General features: G+C 40.9%; 1 protein-coding gene across 6 annotated transcripts in view; it reads right to left on the bottom strand.

The window, feature by feature from the left end:
* RBMS3 (RNA binding motif single stranded interacting protein 3) overlaps positions 1–22881 on the bottom strand; it is a 715580-nt gene that overhangs the window by 344011 nt on the left and 348688 nt on the right. For 5 of the 6 annotated variants that reach the window (XM_075745772.1, XM_075745774.1, XM_075745775.1 and 2 more), the window contains one exon: positions 3407–3576. In XM_075745772.1, the coding sequence (XP_075601887.1) occupies positions 3407–3576 (170 nt within the window). The remainder of the gene's footprint in view (positions 1–3406; positions 3577–22881) is intronic. The other variant, XM_075745777.1, reaches the window with a different exon arrangement.

Below are 22881 nucleotides of genomic sequence, written 5' to 3' on the forward strand. Positions count from 1 at the left end.
AAAACCTCAAGAAAGGTTAAGACAGGCCACAGTCCATTTTTGGAAGCTCCTATACTCAGTGTTTATGAAAATCCAGAAGATACATACATAAAAGAACAACAGATTCCTGCTTGGTAAACATTCTTCTTCTTTCTTTTTTCAACGCAACCTTTGACAGACTCATTGTATTAAGTCCGAAAAGCCACAGTGCAACCTAACAGCTCCCTGCTGCAAAAGAGAATTTGATGCAACTTTGCTGGCCACATGTTAAACCAAATACTGAAGATCAGAACCACACAAAAAGAAATCTTCCAGTAGCAATTTTTTTTTATTTACTCAGCTACTGTTCAGCCTATGATGACTTGTTTTCCTTTAGTTATATGACCAGTTTGACAGATTACTGTGACAAGGTTACTCTTAAATTGATAAAAGGTTTGATAGTGTCGGAACATTTGTCAGAAACATCTGACATCACGTGTAATGGACTCTGCACTTCAAGCATCAATGGTACTGCAGTCTGCTGGTTTCTGTCTAGTGTGCAATACACACCACCCAAAAACGTACAGCAAAAATACAGAAAAGCAGGCAGGACTCACAAAAAAAGGCACATATTTTACCACACAATTCTAATTAAAGGGTTTCTCTTCCATAACTCACCTGGCAAAATACAATTAAATAAAAAATGTTACACGTCACTTAGAGGGTGGCCTCCTTGCTGGAATAAACCTGGAAATGGGATGGGCTACAATAAAAGTACATAACCATAAGCATTTCCAGCATTCCCTGTACTTCTGAGAGAGAAATATTGTGGGTTTAGAACATTATTCCTCAGACCTGCCAGATGTCAGACATTACAAGTGACAGTGGTACTGCTGGCAGCCTTGTCACACGCTGGAGCAGAGGAAATGGGTTCAGAAAGGCTCATTTTAGGCACTGGCACCTAGCCTAGGGGAACCAGTGCCCTGGGCATAAACTAGCTTTGGTGAATACCTCCCTTAAATGCAGCTCACCAAAAATCTTTATTTATGGATTGGAATTCAGGTTTTCACCTCACATCTTGTGGCAAATTACACTAATACTTCTATGCAGGAAGCCTAAGAGCCAGCACCTTCTGCTGTTTTGTGAATACCTGTTCACATGAAGTCTTTAACGCATGGTGAGACCCCAGCCATGGAAGCTAAGAGGGAGCTCTACAGAAGACAACCATTATCTGAAGAGACAAATGTATGTCTTGCTCACACAGCAGCATACACATTGCTTTTTTTTTTTTTTTCCCTTGGGGGGGGTGGGGGTGGAAAAGAGAAGGGATTTGGACCTTTATCCACCTCTACTATGTAACCACCTGCAAAGGTTCAGAAAATGTCTTGCGATATATTACTTTAAAATAATCTACATGCTGCCCTGACAAATTCTTGTATTTTCAGATGTTTAAGTTTCCCTATATTCTCTTTCCCTTTTGCTTTGATAAATACTTTTAATATTCTGAAAAAAGACAGAACAACTATCTGGTTTCTGCTCACTTCCATTCAGCCAAAGGATAGAAAATCAGCAAAATCAATGTCAGCATTTTTTTAAAAGAGCATCTGTTCACACAGGAACTCCATGATAGCAAGACAAAGCCCTCTAATCATAGACCAGATTAAGTTTAGTGGAGCGCATTAAAAATTTTGCCACAGTGCCGAAAGGAAGCTCTCAGCTACTTGATGTGTACTGCCCATACGCAGACAAGGGGTAGGGACGCGCTCTCTGAACTTTGTGATTCAAGTAGCGCTGCTGACACCGCAGCCTCACACCACGACTGCAGCACTAAGCACCAAAGCCGTGAGGCTCCTCTAGGAATACTTACTTCATTCCTGATGGGCTGAAAGCATTTGTCTGAATTGGGAAAGGGTCAGACTGCAAGAAAATGTATAGCAAAATAGCCTTCTGAACGTCCACAGACTACAGTCAATTTATACCTGCTGAGGATCTGGCCCTTGAACTGGGATTATCTGCAACTGTCACAAGCGGGAAGCGTCAATGAATGTAGTTTGTACAAACGTCAGACAGGTACACTCGCAATTCACCTTACACGAAATATGAAAAATCACCAGCATGCTATACTCCTGTGAACAGCGAGCCAGTTCTACCTGTAGCAGCTTTATTAGGAGAAAATCACAGGGAAGAGCTTCAAGCTCACATAATTTTGCTAAAGTTCAGATATCACCTCAGTAAGACTCCAGTTCCTGGCCTGGCCAGCCATGTCCACATAAAGCATACTTAGGGAAGTCTTTCAGCAATTTTGGTCAAAAACAGGAAAGGCAGAATGACATAAAACTGTAACATCCCATTAAATTTTATGTCTATTACAAGATTCTGAACAACATACATTTGGATTCAAGTCAGTAGATCAGCCCCAGACTGTTCCTTACTTTACCAAACTTCCTTTATTGATCCCCATTTGAAAGAATGATTTGCGATGAAAAATATCAGACACTGTTGTCTTTTGATATAGACTATTCTATGGGAAAAGCACTACAGTTCTGCATCATAACAAGAGTGGATTTTTATTTTTCAAGTCTCTCCATGTTCTTATTTCAACACAAAAATTATGTGTTATCCTAAATTCCACCAGGCAACCTCTGGTTGGAATCTCAAACTGGATTATTCCCCTCACACATGTCATCAATAATAATCAAGACTTTGGAAAGCCAATCAGCTTCTCATTTCTACTCATATTACCCACTACATTCAGTCGTGTGAGTAAGGGTAACAGGGTGCAACATTTTAGGAAAGGGTTCTTTTGGTGATGCATGAGGAGCAAAGAGCTCCTTTCTGCTGCCTCTCCTGTTTCAACAGGAATAAGACACAATAAAACTGGTATTTATCAGTACAATCTGCAAACATGACTCTCAAGATAAACAAGGAGGTTGAAGGCACTACTTTCTACAGCATCATTTTTCAGTGGAACTGCAGTTAATTAGATGTTAATTAGATGGCTACAAGGCCACCTTCAGTGGGTTTCATACTTTTCAATCTTTGAGCCCAGCAATGTGTGACACAGCAATCAAAAGATGTGATAAATGACTGAGGTAGGAACACCCATGTTTTGTTGTGCACCAGGTTGTGATTCACAGATCATTATAACTATAAAATCTGTCATTAGGGAGGTTTTCTTGCCATGCAAATCCTCTTTTTAACATATGAAAGAAACCAGATTAAAATAACCAGAAGTCAATGTGAAGGCCCTCTCCTTTCTACTCCCAAAACTCATTACCAGAAGGTTTTCAACAGGCATTAATTAGCTGTTCAAACTAAAGGAATCATGGTTAACCTTCAAGCATAGGAGGTTTCCGATGTCTTTTTGTGGACGTACGTAAGTGAAAACCGAAAGGCCAGCACTGACGTTTTCCTACCCGAAGACACAGAGTATTTTAAGTGCACTTACGGCTGACACAGCTTGATAAGGTCCTGGTCAGTGGTGCCGGGTGGAAGGCCTCGAATGTACAGGTTGGTTTTACTCAACTGCTCTCCGCTGCTGTTGTTGCTGCTGTTGTTGCTGCTGTTTGTGCTGGGGCTGGGAGGAGCCATGGGGTGGGGAGCTGGTGCATAGGACTGCTGGAAACAAAACAAAACAAAAAGACTGTTAATGGAAAACCAAAGCATGGAGACTGGTGCACTTCACCCAGGTAAATCCAGAGCTATGCACTGAGGGAGTGCTTGTCCTGCCCTCCCTCGCCACCTCCTACAGTGCGTGCACCCACCCTGAGCCAGCAATGCCTTTCAAAAAGGGGACGAGATTTTGGGTTTAGCCATGGCTATGAAGTGCATTGGTTTACTTTATTATTTTAACCTGGAATTAAAGTAGCTAGATTATAAGCCTATTTTATCTAGATTAAAAAACAAAGCTCTGAAATGGTAGATACTCAGGAGTAGCTGGTATTAAAGAAAGAAGTTAAACACAATCTGCTTTAAGAATACTCTAAGACACAAATAAGAACATCTAGCCACAGGTACGAAAGCTGATGCCAGGAGCCCACTTAGTCTTTTCTAAACATGAGAAGCATCCAGTACACGCACAGTCAGGTGGCAGAGAGTTCGCTAATTTGAGAGGGGGGAAAAAATCCAAAGCAGCTTGAAAAGACTTTCATTATGGATGTCTTTCACAATAGAGAAACAGGGTTTGGAAAAGATGATCAGGCTAAGACCTCCTGCTCTCAAAACCTTACCCACTTCTAACAACCACAAACCACACATAACAACTGAGAAATATCACTTAAAAAGGGAGGCATTCTCACAGGGAAAACAACAGTCTCTCTGAACTCCCTGGTAAATGCATGCTATGAAAGAAGATACGTGCATGCTATAAAAATTACTTAACCACCTCCAATCTGGGGCAATAACAGGAAATTTAAGCTGCTGCAACCATCCCTGGGTCTCTGACCATCAGTGTATTTACTCACAGCACAGAGTGCTTGTCAGGAAAACAGAGGAGTGGTTGGAAGGTGGAGGCCATGTCCTGCATCGCTGTGACCTATGGAGAAAAGTTGAGCTCTAGGGGAGAATTTGGGGAATTGGGGGATGCTGCGGGCTGGGCAGACAGGGGAAATGGAGTCAGAGCTCCAGGAACACAACTGCCAGCTGAGAGAGGGGAAATCCCGTATCTGATCAGCGTATTCTGGCTCGCAGTATGCGTGGTTACAACAGCAGGTAAATGTTGGGCCAATGCTACGTTAACCATGATGTGCTAATGAACTAATAAAAGCAAAACATCTGCAATTTTAATTATACTAGCAATGACACTTTAGTGACTTCTAATATGCTCGTTCTGCGTTTAAGCCTTGAACAGAGAAAATATTTAAGTCTGTGAGTAATTCTGATCATGCTAATCAACTGCCCCTTTAATTTCAGTGGCCCTACTTTAGTGCTTACAATTAAGCACACACTAAATCAGAGCCTCGGTAGATGGAACATTTTTAAATTAGTAGTTCTAAACTCTTTCAAACAAGTTCCTTTACTTAGAAGAAGCAAAAAAAGTTGGAGAGCATAAGGGGAGCATCAGTGACAGGTGAAGCTCAGAGGCTTTGATGAAATACATAAAGCACCACACTTGCAGCGATGCCTTTCCTGCTGCCATCTCCTTCCTTCTTCCCAGTTTCTCCCATTTAAACCAAGAGAGTGGGAAGACACCATCAAGTGTCAGGTCATCAGAATTACTCTGCAATCTAGCCTGCTTGTAATGTGACTCAAGTAGGACCCATTAAAAGGAAAATTCAGTTTAACAGACAGCGCAATCGCCATGCTAGCAAGTAATGACATTCGCTCTCATCTACAGTAAAAGAGAAAGGGCAACGAGCTTCCTTCCCTAAGTATCTGTGTAGATACTTTTGCTGACAATCAAAAGCACTTAATGCATGCGGATCATATTTCTCTGCACACACATTTTATCACCGGGTAATCCCCACCCACCCGAGCTTCAATGTCATTCCCAGAAATAGAGAGCTGAAGCAGCAGCCCCAAGTACCAGCATGGGGAACCGCCTCGACTGAGCCCCTGTGCCATGGGCACATCCTGGAAATCGGCTCCGTGGCGTGGCGTGGCTGGGTAAAACTGCAGGCAACGGTAACCGCCAACAAATACCTAGACACATGCATCTTAAAACATCCTGGCTGAAAGCATATGTAACATCTCTAGGCACTCAAGGGCCATGGTAGAGATAGATGTGACTGTGTATAGCATATGTTTGGCTTTAGCACACCAAGAGCTCAGGGAATATCCTGTGGTAATCTTGCACATTTGGAGCATTGATAAGGTAAAATTTAAAAATTAATAATAATTTTAAAAAGGTCAAGGTAACATTCTTACTGCTTTACCCATACCTCCAAGTTTACCATACAGACTGAATGCATGTAAATGATGTAAAGCAAGGACAGAATTTTCTGTAAGCCAATAAAGTGCTATGTACTTTAATTATTAATTGTTATTATTATATATGTCTTAGCAGGGGGTAATGAGTAAACAGCCTATTCTCCCACCAACCTAATAAGCCAGAAAAAAAACCCAAGTGGAAATATACCTTTGAAATACAAAGAGCAATTTTCATTCTATTATAAGATCTTTATCCTCACACAGAGAAAAGCACTGGAGGCCTAATTCTAATTTAAGCTTAAGACATTTTATCCCTCTTTGCCAGCTGAAAAGGGACCTAGAAGTGAACATGAATTACATTTACACCGATTTTAAGGCCACAGCTATTAATAAAAAAAAAAATAATAAAAAAAAGTTCTCTGTATACCCAGAGAATTAGGCTGTGGAATAGGTGGTGTCTCAAGCAAGAGCTGCTCAGACAACAGGCACACCCAGATACCCAGGTTCACAGCAACATCCTGGGAGATGCTTTAAGGGTGGGCAGAGAGGCAGCCGCGCTCCGCTTTGGAGGATGGTGATCTTCTCAGACCAGCAAGCACTGCTATACTCCAAACCCTCTTCACTAATAAATCTCAGCCACTGCAGCCCACAGTAATTTCCATGTATATCCAATACCTCAGAATACAGTCCGCAGAAAGATTACAAAATTGCCTGTGCTTGGGCTGATGACATCTTCTGGCCGGTTGCCAGACTAAAAGCTTCAGGTCAGAGGAAAGCTCTGAATTCTTGTTTCCTGAGCCGATGAGTGTATGACTGATGGCAGAAGCATGCGTTTTGCCTCCAAATGAGCAAAGGCTCTGGTTCATTAATCTCCATGTAATAACTGGAGTGAAAGAAATGAATGGCAACCTGATGATTATCCCAGGTACGGACCACTTGCTACAGGATCCTGGACGATGCCTGAAGAGGGGCATTGCCTGGGGAGCCGCGTGAACACCCGAAGGCAAGAAATTTAGGCCTTGTTCTGACGTTGGCCCCCTCCACGGCTGGGGGCAAAGCACTTAACTTCTCTGCCACAGGAGCCATGAGGAGCATTGCTTTTCAGACTGGCTCAAAACACCCTGACACCAGCTGTAGAAATCTGGGGATGACGTTTTGCCAACACAGCCAAGCACAGGACCTGCAGCACTAGGGAAAAAAAGTATTAGGCAAAATCTACGCGTTTTACTTCAAAAGGGAGCTGGAATTCAGAGCTGGCTTTGCTGTTAATTTTTCAAATAACCAATGCAACCAACTCATTTTTCAATTCTCATGCTTCATTATTCAATGGGGAGTGTGGGGGGAATGAACTGGTTTGTAGATCATTCCAAGCAGCTTATTAATTTAGCATGGCTGGCTAATAGGATTTGTTTTCATCTTTGAAAAATGAATGAAATTTCTCCTTTTTTCATTATTTAAAAGTGAGAAATTAATGTGCTTAATTCTTATCCAGTCCAAGGAACATACCCTTGTGTTAAACCCTGCAGTTGAGCTCTGTGAAACAAAGTGTCCCATGCAAGTGCACACAGCTAAGCATGAATAATGAGATACCTTGGTCTTTCTTACTCAATAACCCAGAAATGCTGAACCAGAAGCCTCTTCGTTACTAAATGAACAACACTCCTCCCTCCAACATCCAACCTCCTTACACAAGAACGGTATTTATCTTCCCATGGCAACCACAGTACTCATATATAGTTTTTCACTTGTTGCAATTTTAGTCTAAAGCATTTTTCTTCCAAAGCAAAACACTACTTAAAAAGACAAATTTCAAATATTTTTCACATACAATTCCTTTTGGATGGGAATCACAGGCCCCAGATGCCAAGTTGTAGAGTCTGCTTTATTAGCAGCAGCTGGCTCCTTGGCAGGCTTCTGAGGCGGTGAGGCTTGTGGTTTTGGAGTGGCCTCAGAGCCTAGGATGCAGCTGGACAGCTATGCTAATGGACTAGCCAATTTGTTTGTATTCACCTTTGGCTATCCCAGATTTGTACTCTTTTATCCACTTGAAAGTAAGGTCGTGGAAAGATTCCCCATTAACACCAATACGTTGACTTTTCCTATCGCAGTGCATATTTTCTATTAAAAAAAAAAGAGTATGACACACAGTCCTGCATTATAAAATACACATTATTTAAGCAATTGTGAACATACACCATCCATTTCACTCTGAATGGAGCGTTTTCCAGCTGCTAGATTCATCTCACTTAGAGCCCAATTGCTACACAATTCCCTTAGCTCCTGATTGAGAGAATAAAATAAGGCAAAGTAAATACAAATAAACTGTGTGAGTATCAGTTTACAGCTCACACTAGCTAAACACTGTTCTCTTTACACCCTACTGTACAAAGGAGTAATTTTTGAGAGCTGGAGGATTCTTACTGGCCAATTATAGTAATGAGGAGAGGATACCACCAACTTATCAGCCTGTTGATGGGATTCTGGAGCTGACTGAACAGCAAATCTCATATTAAGCAAAAGACAATCATCACAGTTGAAGAGAAAACAGAGAGGTAGGGCAAACGTAATAGAAAGGATTAGATAAAAGCCACAGCAACTCTTCTGCCTTCGGTTGGCTTCCTCAGTGGGGAGCAGCACCAAAAGGTAAGCTGTATTTCTCATCCATAGCCAGGTGGAACAGAAAAGTGAATAAAAGATGAACGTTGAAACTAGCAACACAGAAACCACATGTGTTTTAGAAAGGTTGCAGTCAATGGAGCTCAAGTCATAATTTTCTTCCTGAGTTCGTGGGGCATTCACTGGTCTTGCAGAATCCGGCCATGACTATTGTCTGGCTCCCATCTGGCCAACAAAGGCCTGGAAGACAGAGCTCCTCTTAGACGTTTTTCTACACAGTCAAGTCTTTCCCTAGACATCTAACAGAAAACAAACAGATGTAATAGTGCACATATTTTCTAACCTCTCTGCACAGTGACAAAGCTTCCTGGACCATTTCTGTAGAAGCAACAACCCACCGCTTGACAACATTTTCCATTTGTAAAAGAATGGCACGTGAAAATGCAACTAAACTCAGAAGACGCAGACAGACAATGCACTTCAAAGTCTGTTCTATCACAGTCCTTTCAATCGAGAAAACCAGAACACACCTCAGGAAGATTTTGATTTCTCTGAATCGCTTCCAAGGCCTTTAAAAGTGATTTACTGGATACAGGAAGACCGGTGAGTCAGAGCTGCTGGGTTACGCTCTCTGTACTGACACTACATCACTGCGCTATCCCAAGCAAGTCATTAGATTCCTTACGTATCAGTTTAACAACCTGTAACGATTCTTCCTTACCTTTTCCAGGCTTATATAATGCTCTGTGATTATTGGATGAAAGGCGCTACTGAGGACTGCAATATTACTTAAAGATGTGGAAAATATTACTAAAATTTACCCTAAACTGAAGTTATCCCTAATTCTTTTGTAGATAAAAATAATTCCTGCATACAATGATTTTGCTACCCTGTATCTAAACTGAATGAATGAAATAATTTTAAAGCTTAAATAAAATGTCAATTACCTTTCTCATTTAAAATAATTCATTTTATTTGAAAACAAACTTAGAATTATTCAATCACAGTGCTATCTTGCTCATGCTTCTTGTGTACATTGAACTTTTTTTTTTTTCATTCTATTCCAAGTGATATCTTTAGTTCATAGGAAAAAGGTGTCATTGTGTTTTGCTTACCCTTTCACACAGCAAAAAAAAAAGTTGTGAAAAATGACACTTTTGAAAATAAAAGCAAAAACCCCCTAGTCCTCCAGTAGGCACAGTAGTCATTCAACAGTCAGATTAAAATTGGGATTTGATAGGTCAATAAGATACTTTAAGATCTTTGTTTCACACACAAAGATGTTGAAATTAGTAGGCTAAATAGTCCTGGGGCTTACAACTCCCTTGAATCCAGCACAAAGCACTAGAGTTCCATAAAGCATAAGCTCAGGCACAATCTGGCTCAATTTGCTCTGTCCTAAAATACTTCTCTTCCAAATCACGACTGCTCAGCTTTTAACATTTTATAAGCACCTACAGGTAGATACATAGGAAGCAAAGCATCCATGGGAAGAGGAGGAAGCCCTTTATTGGGCAGTATCTGCAAAGCAGGTCTCATTTTATACAGTTTTCTGCATTAAAACCAACCAACCAAAAAAACCAACAGCAATTCACTCCTCTTGGCTATCTGAGAGTTTAGCAATCATTAGCCAGGGTGACATACACTAGAAGCCTGAAAATTTTCTCACTGATCACAGTATCTTCTATTTCCACTAAGACAGACCGAAATATATCAATCCATACATCACTCCATTTCCCACCATTACCAACAGGAAACTTCAAAAGCAAATTGGTCAGGTGGAAAGCAACTTATTTTGAAGTACGATGAAGTTTAAATAATAAAGTGGATTAGAGCACATATCATTAGCATAGACCGATGGTCATCTTGCCTGAGGATGAACAGGCCCCAGCAAAAACCAGTCCAAGACAAGGGAACGGCACAGAGATGAAGAGCATCGTTTGCAGACTGACAATGTCCTAGCTGTCACTGCCCCCCTGGGTTCTGGTCACTAAACAAGATGTAAGAGATGCCAACTTTGGCCCTTCGCCTTCTCTCGTCCCTACATGTTGCTACACCAGAGATAAAACTACTCATCCCTCATAAGCAATTTTCTGTTTATCTGCGGACTGCCTGTCACTCTGGACTAAACTATGGTAGCTTCCCTGAATTTAGGGCTTCTTGCATCCAGACAGGAGGGTACAATTTAGTCCTTAGCGCTGAAAAGCCGAAGACTAGGAATAAAAGCCATGTCACCAAATAAATATTTTCCAGAGCAGAAAATAACCTTCACAGCCTTGCCTCCTCCCATTTATTTCATGGCAGGAGTCTCCCATGACAGACCATTCCTGTGGCATTATTTATTTCTCAGCAAGGGAGAAGAAGAATTCTTTCTATAGATAAAGTATTTTGGCACTTTGGCAAACTCATAAACAACAACCTATATTCTTTGACATAAATTAGTGTTATTGCTTCATTATCCAATCCATTCATATTTTATTGATGTACTGAGACTAAATGTGAACAGAATCTAGATCTTAAAAGTACTAAATCCGGGCAATCTAGACGATAAAACATTGCAATTCCCCCAATAAGAATATTTTAGAGCACAGATCAAAATATGACAGCAGTTATTGCCTGTGATACAACTTTGTGGTGAAAAGTTGGGGGAAAAATAACAAATTATTACTTGTGTTTACATTTCCATGTAGCCGATTTTTGGGCTACAACAATGAGTTGTTAGTCCATTTGAAGGTTAAGAATAAAAATGCAGATCGAAAGTGTGATACTTAACTTTCCAAACATTTGCAAAAACAAACACGTTTTTGGTTCTGAGAAACTAAATTTACTCTCTGGTATTTGTTTACATGTGGCAGACTAAAAGCATCTTGGAAATGAGATGTAGGAGGCACGTGCTTCGTCACATTGCTTTTCTGCACAGTCCATGCATACCATGGCATCAACGCTGGTGCGAGAACCTGAGTATAATAAAAGCCCATCACATAAAACTGAACTTAAAGCACAGAACAAAAACAAAAGATCAATATCATCTCTTTCCTCTCCACTTGAGAATTCAGTAAGCAGAGATCAGAAGCAGATGTGTTTTCGTTTTGCAGAATGAAAGCCCAACCAAAAAGGTTTTTCAAAATCCAATCCAAGTTTCCTCCGTTTGCCTTTCTTCTAAAAGAACGAAGCTGGAAGTCTGCCACTGTTGACATAAGCATTGGTGGGATGGAGGAACCAGGGGTAGCAGGAACCAGGCTCCCCAGGAACGGCCCCCATCATCTCCCCACGTTACCACAACAATCTTTTGTAGATGTGTGCAGGGAACTTCTGCCCCCTCCACCCAGTGCTATATAAAGATGAGCTGTGCCTCCCCTCCTGCGGCTAAAGGAATCCGCAGAACACAGAGTTTGGGAAAGGTCTGTCCCAAAGATAACAGCGTGACACAATCAGGACAGAATTTTGGGGCATTCCACAAGAGCCGGAGTTCATGTTTTCTTCAGGGCCCCTTGGACTACAGCAACGCGCTGCTCCCAGGCCAGGGGCCAGAGGATGCCCGCTGAAGATATGAGCCATTATAAACCTCACCACATTTGTGCTTCCAGCACAAACTCCTCTAACAAGTTCATGGTAGCAAACAGCTTTTTAAAAAAATTGCCTATACAAGTCATTACAGTTGATACCTAATTCCTTGCCTAGGAAGGAACCAATCTCACAAGACTGATGTCTGTAATGTCATTTAAAGGGCAGCTAAAAAGCCCTCTGACAGTAAGCTGATACAGCTGGGATGAGGATCTGACAGTAGCAGTTAGGATTTAGGTGTCAGCCTGTCAGGGTAGCTGTCCAAGGCAGCGCTGGGCACCTTCACGCTTGCGACAGCCCTGAACCCTGCACCACAAGAAAGGCTGAGGGAGGCTGGGGTGGCCACGCACGGGGCTCACCGCAGGCAGCATGGCTGAAACCCCATGTTAGGAACTTCTCTGTCCCATCCTAGGTACTTCTCTACATCCTTGAAATGAGTTGTCTATGTGAAAGAGTGAGTTTTATAACGAAGTCACCATTACACATGAGCTACGGAACTGTTTGGGTCCACGTAAAGACTGAAGTGAAGGAGTGGGTCTGCACGCCTTAAAGGAACCTGGTGATGAGATGAGTTGCAGACCTTCATTGGGTCAAAGGCAGCTTGGAGCACCACGCTATCCCAGGAGCACACAAAACATTAGGTACCTGGGAAGGTGGGCAAGATTTACCAATGACGTATTTTGGGATTTAAGCACTTCCCTTTAAGCACTTAGTTGACACTAGCGGAAAATTCATATGCTAAGGAAGTTGAACACAGATAAACACTCTCCACTTTGTTACTGCAGACTCTGATGTCTTAGAAAGCCTCCATTTTCTCTAGATTTCATGTGTCAGACACAGGAGGTAGTGTGGGAAATGCTATTTAATCTTCTTTGATTTAACAAGCATCTACTATAATTTACGTTTAAATTTTCTTCCAGACATCAATCAAATCCACTTGAGACAAAAATTACTAAATAAACTAAATAATTAATGCAAAAAATAGAGAACTTCTTTATTCCACTTTTGGAATTTTCAGAATTACACTCAATTTATTTACAGCCATTTCTATATTTTTCCTTAAAATTCAACTTTCTGTAAATGATATTGCTTTTGAGGATGAATTTACTCAAGCATACTGTGAATGTGTAAAAAAACCCACCAAACCAAACCAACACTGTTGTCTTTTTGAATCTATGAAATATTTCCATTTTTTTGTTTCCATTCTTATTCTTCGTATTAGGAAATCATATGTACCTTAGATCGAATTGAAGCCTGAGCACTAAACCCTCAAGACACATCCTACGGTTACAGCAAATGCAGACTGAGGCAAAGATCCAAACCGATCAGCCCACCCTCAGGGACATTTGACCACCTGTATAACTAGATGTCACAGCAGTTCCTGCCCAGCACGCACTTTGTTGTCATGACTGGAGGTCCTGGGAATGCCTACAGGAGTACAGAATGATGAAAGTCTCCTCCTAAATTTTGTAATACTTAAAGTCACTGCAAGATGACAACTATATCTTAGCAGCTAGTGAGATTTTGACATCTGTTTTCACTAGAATGTAAATAAAATCACAAACTTTTTCAAAAAGTAAAAACAACTTCAGAAAGTCCACTTTGCTTCAAAATCAGTGAATCTGAACATGCCTAACCTGCCCTTGTCCTGCTGATTAGATACACAAAAGACTCTAATTTCTTACACTGTAATCTAGTATGATTCAGCTAGACCTTTCCCTTCTAATTCCTACTTCTTTCTTCAATGTTTTCACCATCTCTGGGTTTTAGCACTTCTTAGAGCAGGAGGAAAAAAAGAAGAAAAAAAAAAAGTCTAAATTTACTAGGGTGTAAGTTCTCAGTCTCTTCCCATTTCTTCAACAACAGATTGTGCTTCTGTGCTTGTCCGAAGTTTCAAATGTCATTTGACTCATGCACTCAGAAATGTTGACTCAATTAAAATATCCATACAAAACTAACTTGCAGTTTGGTAAAAGTAACCTACCCTCTTTTATCTGATATGCTTAAAATGGCTCATAGCCAGTGCAGAAATTTAATTTCATCGTGACAACTTTCTTTTCTCAGTTCCCTAAAATCATCATTATTTTCTGCTAAATGTTGTGGGATGATGAGCCAAGTAGCTTGCACAGATACACAGATTCAGCTGAAGACGTTTCGCCCAAACCATTTTGGGCTTTATGCCATACGCTTTTTCCATACTGTGCATAACAATATGGAGAACCTGAACTTGTCTGCTCAAAGGTGAAGAGCCTTGCAATGTGAGGACTCAGCTGCTTCATTATGCATCTATGTAAAATCCAACAGAACACTAATTGGGATAATGAGGTACTCCTGTTGCAAGCAATAGGAATTCAAACTAACAGGATACATATGTTAAAATTCCTAAAACAGACCAGAAAGTTTAAAAAAAAAAAAAAAAAGAAAAAAAAAAAAAAAAGAAAAGGCGATTCTAACACATTCATCTGTATTTACTATGTTTTTCATCCAAATTATATATTTCTTGATAAACAAGAGCTTAAATTTCCTTCTGTACTGCAACGTTGCCTCCAATCTCTTCTGTTAGCTTTCTGGCTTTTTGACCTTTTAATATTCTTCATTCACACATGATTTATTTTGTAAGTCTGCGTTTTTCTCTGGAAAGAATATGTATTTGAAGTAATTTCAAATGTTAAATCAGAATAAGTAAAATAAGAAAGAAAGTCTCCTTAATGCATTTCCTTAATAAATGTTGTATCAAGCTTTAGAATAGAAGCTTGAAGAATGTCAGCATGTAACAATAAGGTTTATATTTCAAATCAGATACATATAAATATTCTAAAAGCCTTAATACCATTTAACACCACTGTCATAGACTCATGTGCACAAAACGTTGAGGAAAAAAAAAAAGGAATTCAAGTCTAAAATGAAAAATAACTTACATTAAAAAACCCAGAATGGGGAAGAGTGACAACTAACAATACTTCTAATAAAACAATAACCAGATTGTAACAGTAACACACTGGGTTACCAGCTGGAGCAGAAATTGGTTAGGAATACCAGGGCAATAAGGATGATTACAGGCATGGCGGCAGCAAATGGAAGACTAAGGAAAACATTTGCCCACTGCTGAATAAGGCAGGGGACTAGTGAAAAAAGGACACGGAACAGATGGCGGTACTTGGTGCTTTCTTTGTCTCCGTCTTCAATGGCAAGGTTTGCTGCCCAGCCTCTCAGGTCTCTCTGCCTGGTAGCAGGGCCTGGGGTGAGAGGTGCTGCCCCAGAAGAGCAGCGTTAAGTTTGAAACTACTCCAGGAAGCCAGTTACAGGTTACTCAACAGCGACCGCAAGGGAGCTGGATGACATCACCATGAGGCTGCTCACTCTCATTTCTGAAAGGCTGTGGCAACTGGAGGCCATCAGGATATTTCTGATGACCAGAAAAAGAGAGGCAAATGTTACACCTGTCTTCAAAAGAGGGAGGATCTAGGGGACAAGCAGGCTGGCCCCAGCCTGGCAAAACTAAAGAGAAAAGCCTCGTGGGAGTTGTGTCTAAACATGAGGGACAAGGTGACTGAGAGCAGCCAGCATGGATGAGCAGGGGCAAATAACACTTGGCCAACTTGCTTGCCTTCCATATTGAGTTAACCAACTCTACAGATCGGGGGAGAGGAGTGGATGTTGTTTACCTTGACTTTAGCAAGGCTTGCAGCATGGTACCATCACCAACAATCTGGATGACAGGAGAGAGTGCACCCTTACCGAGACTGTAGATAACACCAGGTTGGGGGGAGCTGACTGCCTAGAGAAAAGGGCTGTCTCAAAATACTAATACCAGTACATCCAATGCTATAAGAAAGAACTACTCAACACAAAACTCCTTCACCTCACGCATTATGTACGTTACAAACCCTCCAAGTTTACTTACAGAACAAATGTCTACTAAGCGATTTCTGCAGGTGCAGATATATCCTATAATTAAATTCAACCACACACAAAGGATTTACTAAAACTGAGACATCTGAACTTTATTCCTTTGCTATGCTTTGACCTCAAGTTTAGTTCATTTGCTCAAGTCATTATTAAACAACAATGTTCCACACAGATTTCAGCAGCAGTAGTATCTACATTAATGCAATATCCTTGGGTTAAAGGAATTAGAAATGCTGAAAATCCTATTCCTCAGCTTCTTTGAAGATGTCTAAGGAAACACTGTCTAAGAAAAAGCAGTACCATTTTAAAGGCAGTCTTGTTCTCAATCATTTGAAATGAAATAAACTAGCAGATCTTTAAGATCTCTGAGTCTAAGTTACGCAATTAATGCCACTGCCAGCTGCCATCAGATAATCAAAGTTCAATTTTGGCAAGATTTTAAATTAAATGCACCCCTAGTTATAACAGATTTTCTACCTTCTTAAAATGGAGAAGGTAGGCTGACTGCCCCCATCGTATCCAGGCACAGCTTCCAATGGACAGCGTACTCAAACCAGGTACTCAAATTATCTAGGCTCAATCTTAGACATAAAATGTGACACACAATAGATCTAAAGCAATAACTACAACTTAATCCTCAATTTTGGGGAATTTGGCCCAAGGAAACTTGAAAAATAACTCCTTCCGTGATCTTAAAACTGCAACGGTATACTGAAGGACATCAGCAGATATACTGCAGGTCTCCCAGGTGTGTCTGAGGACAGCCACAGGACTGAATCCTACTTACAACACAGGGAACTAATCTTACCACTAAATACCTCTGCAAAGGCTGAGGTCTTGTCGGAAGCAGAACATATTTAAGTATTTAAATGACCATGTGGTAGTGACTACTCACACTGGATCCAAATTCAGACAGCACAGACTCACGAAGAAGTCCAACATTTCCTAACTTCTGACTCCCTGACGGTGCAACCTTAACTTCCTTTAACATAATTAACAGACTTTCCGTAAGAAACACCACATTTCGGAAAACAAAAAGCCCACCTATCAGAGAGCTCTACGTTTGGGAGTTGCTAATAATAGGTCTTTGGGAAATGGCATAAGAAATTCAAGCATAGAGTAATTATTCCCAGTACACCTTTCGCTTGGTACTTTCCCAAGCAAAGGCTGCTTGTGGACCATCAAACACATACTGAAGGTCTCTTCCATGATCTGGCCTATTTAGACTTTAGCGCTCAGAAACATCTTTGTGGGAATCAGTTTTAGAATTTAATTTGATATTAAGGAAAAAAAATCTTTTTATTTTAAATCTGCCACCAAAATAATTTAATCGGTGCAGCTTTCGCCCCGTTCTTGTTTTACAAGGAAAATTTTGAAGTGGTTTTTCTTCCATCTTCTTCCTACCATTCAGAACATTTTATGTTAAACTCTGTCATACTGTATCCTATGTCTTACATGGATAACCCTCAAAAATACAAGGAAGTGGCAGCCACCCAGTCAGGGGTATTGCTATCGCATCTTTTTGCAAGTAAATAGAAACATCGTTGACATGGTGATACATGTGCCACAATACAGAGTCAGATTATTAAAAGCGCGAGATGTTTTTAGCACACTTTGAAAAACAAATCTCTATATTCAAAAATATTTATTCTCAGGGATTCCTTCTAACAGGAAAACAAGAAAAAGGGAACCTTAGACTAAAAATATATAGATATTTCTAACTGTACTGGTGTTAAATATCTGTGTTATCCCTCATATGCCTAATATTTTGTTTGCAATGGCTTGCCATTAAATTTCCGTTCTTGAACCCTGGGCTAATGCAGCTCTTCAGGGCAAAAAGTCGTTCCATGAAGGAAATAACCTGTTGTCAAGTTGTTATATATTTCGCTGAGGTCCATTTATCATTACAATTCCCTCATCCAACCACCTCCAACAGATGAGAAACTGCTGCAGAGGAGGAAATACACACAGCAACACGGCACCCCCAGGAGGGACCCTGCCACAGCTTTCTGCTGCCACATCCCCGTCCCTGGCTCCCCAAGCTCAAGACCTCACCCTGCTCCCAACACAGCTGAAGCCAGCAGACCTTTGACAATCCACTGGCAAGGATGACCACAATTTAAAAGTTCTTTTGTGGGCTGTATACTGAGGGTTTCTGAGCCGCGAGTGGCCTCCTGGCATCCTCCCCCCTTTCTCTCCCTCCCCTTTCTTCCCCTCTTATGCGATTCCATAAAGATGCCTCCGAGCATCTGGAAGGACAGGAGTTGTTCAGGCTCTGATGGTGAAATGGGTAAGTACAGTTGAGGGTCCATATGCAGGGTGATCGATACGATTAGTAATACAGCACTGAAAAACATGACGACGACTATGAAGTTACACATACACGTTCATTGCATTTCTCAGTTTCCATATCATGTATTTATTCAGCAAAGAAACAGTTTTTTCTTTTCTCATTAATGCAGTTTACGATCTCAGGTAGTTCTTCTGCAGGAAGCTAACTAGTGCATTAACACAAGCCAGGAAAAAAATACTTTGAAACACTCTTCCCTGCCCAATGCCATCGAGTACGATGACACACAGTATAGCCTGGTTTTCCTTAAAGCACTACCCTCCAGAAGTGTTAACTGCCAGATTTCTGCAGTGACAGTCTGCAAGACTAAAATTAGCAAGCAACACCTTCCCTTGCACCTCATCACATGATAGGAAACAAACATAAATAGGGAAATACAATATGTTCCTAAAGGTGGAGTCTGAATACTTTCATCTCCATAACAGTTTAGAATTAAAGGACACTTATACAAGCAGCTTCTCATGATATGTCATCTGTTACTAGCATTATAATTTGCTTTCTGCATAGTTAAAAAGACAACCACCTCTAAATATGCTCCTTTACAACCCAGTCTGGCCTGAATCAAATTACTTCATGTCTATGCTAAAGACAAATTGTTTTATTAGGCACCACTATGTTACCAGGCGCCTACTTATTCCAGCACCCTTCTGCATAGATAACACAAACCTTTCAGTGGATCCATCTCGTTGATAATTTTTATTTTACGTTTCACCCAGGAGTATCACAAACTCCTTCGCGGGCCAAATCCGTCCCTCCTGCATGACTGAGGTGCGGCTGACTGCAGGCTAGATGGCAGGACTTGGAAGATAAAACACCAGGTCATATTTCTTTTTTTTTTTCTTTCTTTTTTTTTTCTCCTCCTAAGTAGTGCCATGCAGTCCTTAACAGCCATGCAAAGCAGCCACGGCCCTTCTTTTTCAAAACCTTGTCCAGAGGACACCCATAAAATCAGGCATATTTAAGTCAATTTGCTAATTCAAACACAACGAAGGATAGATGTAAATCTGCTCAAATTGTATCACGGTCCACATACAAAAAGAAAGCGTAGCCAAATTATCAGCTCAATTAGGACCTTTATTTCCCCTGCTAAGGGAAGCAGGAATAGTCCTTCACCCATACGCAAAACCCCAGACGTATGTCACAGCACTGCATAACTCGCCATAGCATACAACAGGAGCGCATACAGCTAACACAATTCAACTTACACGACGCTCTGACAACCTGCTTCTAACCTTATCATCACCTCGCTGGCTCAGTTCTAGCTCAGCTCGACTATCTCCTCTACACTCTCCTTGCTGCAGCGGCGTGCCTGTGGCTGAAGAAAAGGGTTAACTTCTCCCTGAAGCAAGGCTCGGGCTTGGCCACCAATTCCCAAGGCAGCGCCCTGGATGCACTGAAGCCACAGCGATTTCAGCAAACCTGAGGTAGGGAGAGTCAGAGAGTTTTCTCCAAATCCCCAGGGATCTGACTGCTTCTATTTTAGTATCCTTAATTACAAACATGGCTATTTTTGGTCCTAAAATGTTCTGAGCTCTTTTAAAATTAGCCATGGCGTTTTACTTGAAGACGCCCTGGCAGCAGGCAACTCCACAGTAGGCTAGCTGCCTACTTGCTAAAACAGTGTTTATCAGCTACTCACTTGAACACAATAACTTTTCTGACAGTTCAAACTTGACTCTCAATTTAAAGATATCTTTTTTAAAAAAATAAATTAAAAAAAGCCCTCTCGATTAGCAGTTCTCTAGCAGTTCTCACCCAACATCCCAAGTTTGTGAACTGAGCTTGTTGTTTAATCAGAACCATTGATGGCAACAAAAGGGAATTAAAAACAAACACACACAAACCCCCTTCCCCTGCTACAACGGCTAAGGAGCAAACAAGGCCATCGCCATCGATTCCTTTCAAGCCATTCATCAAACTACTGGCAAGAAAAATAAGGCCCAGCTTTGTTACAAATAGAACAATAAGGAAAAAGGAAGTTAAAAATTAAGGAAGAAACGCTCAGACAATACATAGGTTTAAGGGTTTTTTTATTTATTTGTCAACAATCCAGGCACCAGGGTTTTCTTTACTGCGCTGAAAAATTGCGAACAAAAGTACTAACAAAATTATGTGGCTGTTTCTGATTAATTTCATGACTTTGAATTTCAAGTTCTTCTTGAAATGTTTCGTTATTTATCAGAGCTTTTTTTAAATATACACAACATTCATTAATGAAATCAGGACAGGACAAACCACTTTCATCTTCATAAGCAGTAGCTGATCCTACTCAAACAAACACCCAAATTAGCTTACCTTCACTCCCCCTGTGATCCTATCATTCCTATTTACAGATTTTTAAAATGAGCTCAGCTTCCCTGAAAAGAAAAACCAAAAATCCCCACAAAACAAAAATCTACCAATAAAAAACTCTCAATGCTTTCTCCAAACTAAGCTAACAATATTTGCCTTCATCCGCCAAAGGCTTAAGCGTGCCTTAGCTGTGTTTATTAGCTACAGGGTGGCATCAGCTAGGAGGTACACACAAGATCAGCTCTGTTTCCCACCCCACGTACCTTAAGAGACAGACAGACGCCCTTCCCACAAAGTTATGTATGGTCCAAGGGCTTGGTCATGCTTTCATCATCACCAAGGAGGGACACCGCTAACACACAAGGACCAACATGCTCGGCCAGGGCAGGTGAGGCTGGTAAGCAGAGGTGGACTAGGCAGAGATGCACAGAAGTGCCCCGTCGAGAAGGAGATGCAGAGCACCACCAGGATCTCAGCCCAGCATTGCTCAGCTGAAGCCCACCGCCTTGCTGCTGCACCTGATCCCTTCTTCACATCCATCACTTTGTGCTGGAGTGGAAACTCTCAGAAACGGATGTGGATGGTTGGCACTTTGTATCAATTAATAAATTTTACAATAAATAATATCATTCGTGTGGCAAGGCTGGTAAGTGATTACCAAGATGCCTCATAAATCAGTATCAACTCGCCATATTTTTAATTTAAAGCAATTAAGGATATGAGAGGAGAACCTTTCTTTAGGGAAGATAAAGTTGGCAGGATAGAAGGTCTCTTGACATCTAGTACCAATGTTAACGCTTGCACGCGAAGCAAGGTAGCAGGATAATTATCCTTTCTGAAGATCTGGTGGCATTACTTATGCTAGCAGGTTAATTTTCTCTATTTTCTAAGCTCCTTTGCAGAGATCCACTGATGGCTGGTCTCCCTCTCTAAGCCGACAGTTTATCCAAATAACTGACACTACTGTTGTTATCATTAAAACAGCTTCCATTCCAGCTGCCATTGTTTAACAGCCATGGTCTGTGTATAAAAAAAGAAAAACCTCTAAAAACTCGTTTCGAAAATGTCTGTTAGCTCAGGAAATATTTAACAGCAGCAGCAGCAGCTATGCAACGAGAAGGTTAAGCTAGTTAGTGTTTGTGACAATTGCACTTAGCTATTCTATCCAATGGCAGGAACATCTTTGCATTTATCAAGGGAACAGATTCAGTAAGAAACTGCACACAGCAAGAAATAAATGAGAGATGCAGGGAAAACTCGTATTATTGTGGCATCTGCTAGAGCTATTTTAGAACGGTGTCCCCCTGTGCTGCTCCACTGACAGGCTTGTGAGTATTCACTAAAATTAAAATCCATTTCTCAGGCATTCGTAAATACGCCACAAAAACTTAGCAAGTCTCGGAGCTTTTTTTATGGTCCCACCATTTTCTCCATCCGTTTATAAAATGTTACAGCCTATGCTTTGCAGTGGTCTTTGTGCCCTGGACCTGCTGTGAGAAAGGCTCTGCCCTTCCCTTCTCCTCTGCCAAAGAAGATATTCCTTGTGGCGTGTCAGCCCTCTTGCGTATAGGGCCAGTCTCAGGAAAAGCTTGTCCTGCGAACTATTTGTTCCCCATACTAGACTTTAGTATTAAACCCAAAAATTTTGTAAGGATAAAGCAGATACTTTCTTCCTAACAGCTTTGGACATCCAATTTCCTTAAATGCATGTGAAAACCCCAGCTCATCTTCGGCTTTGCCTATGCACAGGTACTCCCTGCACAGGCGAGGCCAAATATTTATGTCCTATCAATTTTAGGTTTTTTTTAAAAGGGCTGATTCACTGTCACATGAAGCAGAGTCCACCTCTTTTCAAAGCAAGCTGTTCAACTCACCGATGTTTAATTACGTTTTGTGTCCCATTAGGATGTGGCAGTCAGACCAGACAGCCAGAAAAACATAAATGCAGAAATGGCTTCGAGCAAGATTGCAAGCCCTCTGCTCCCCTTGGCAAACCTGAGCTACTCACACAGGCACTGAAATAATTAGGGCGGCGTGAAAATATACTCAACTGTGAGAGCAAAGGTTGTGTAAATCCAGCCACGACTAACTTATAGAAAAATGCATACACTATCTCTTACCCTGATTTTTAATTTTTTTAGTTGCTACAGCAAGGTCTATGTTACCTCAAGAGACAAAGAGTAAAAAGGAACATTGGGAGCGTTAGAGAACTAAAATGGTATGTCTGAAATTTAAAATAATATGCTAATCTAAAAGCCTCCTTATTACGTGACTGGGGTTGGAACACAAAAAGCAGAATATATCATGATTTGACTAAGTTGCAC

The sequence above is a fragment of the Balearica regulorum genome, chromosome 2 (genome assembly GCF_011004875.1).
Source record: "Balearica regulorum gibbericeps isolate bBalReg1 chromosome 2, bBalReg1.pri, whole genome shotgun sequence".
Classification (NCBI taxonomy): Eukaryota; Metazoa; Chordata; class Aves; order Gruiformes; family Gruidae; genus Balearica; species Balearica regulorum.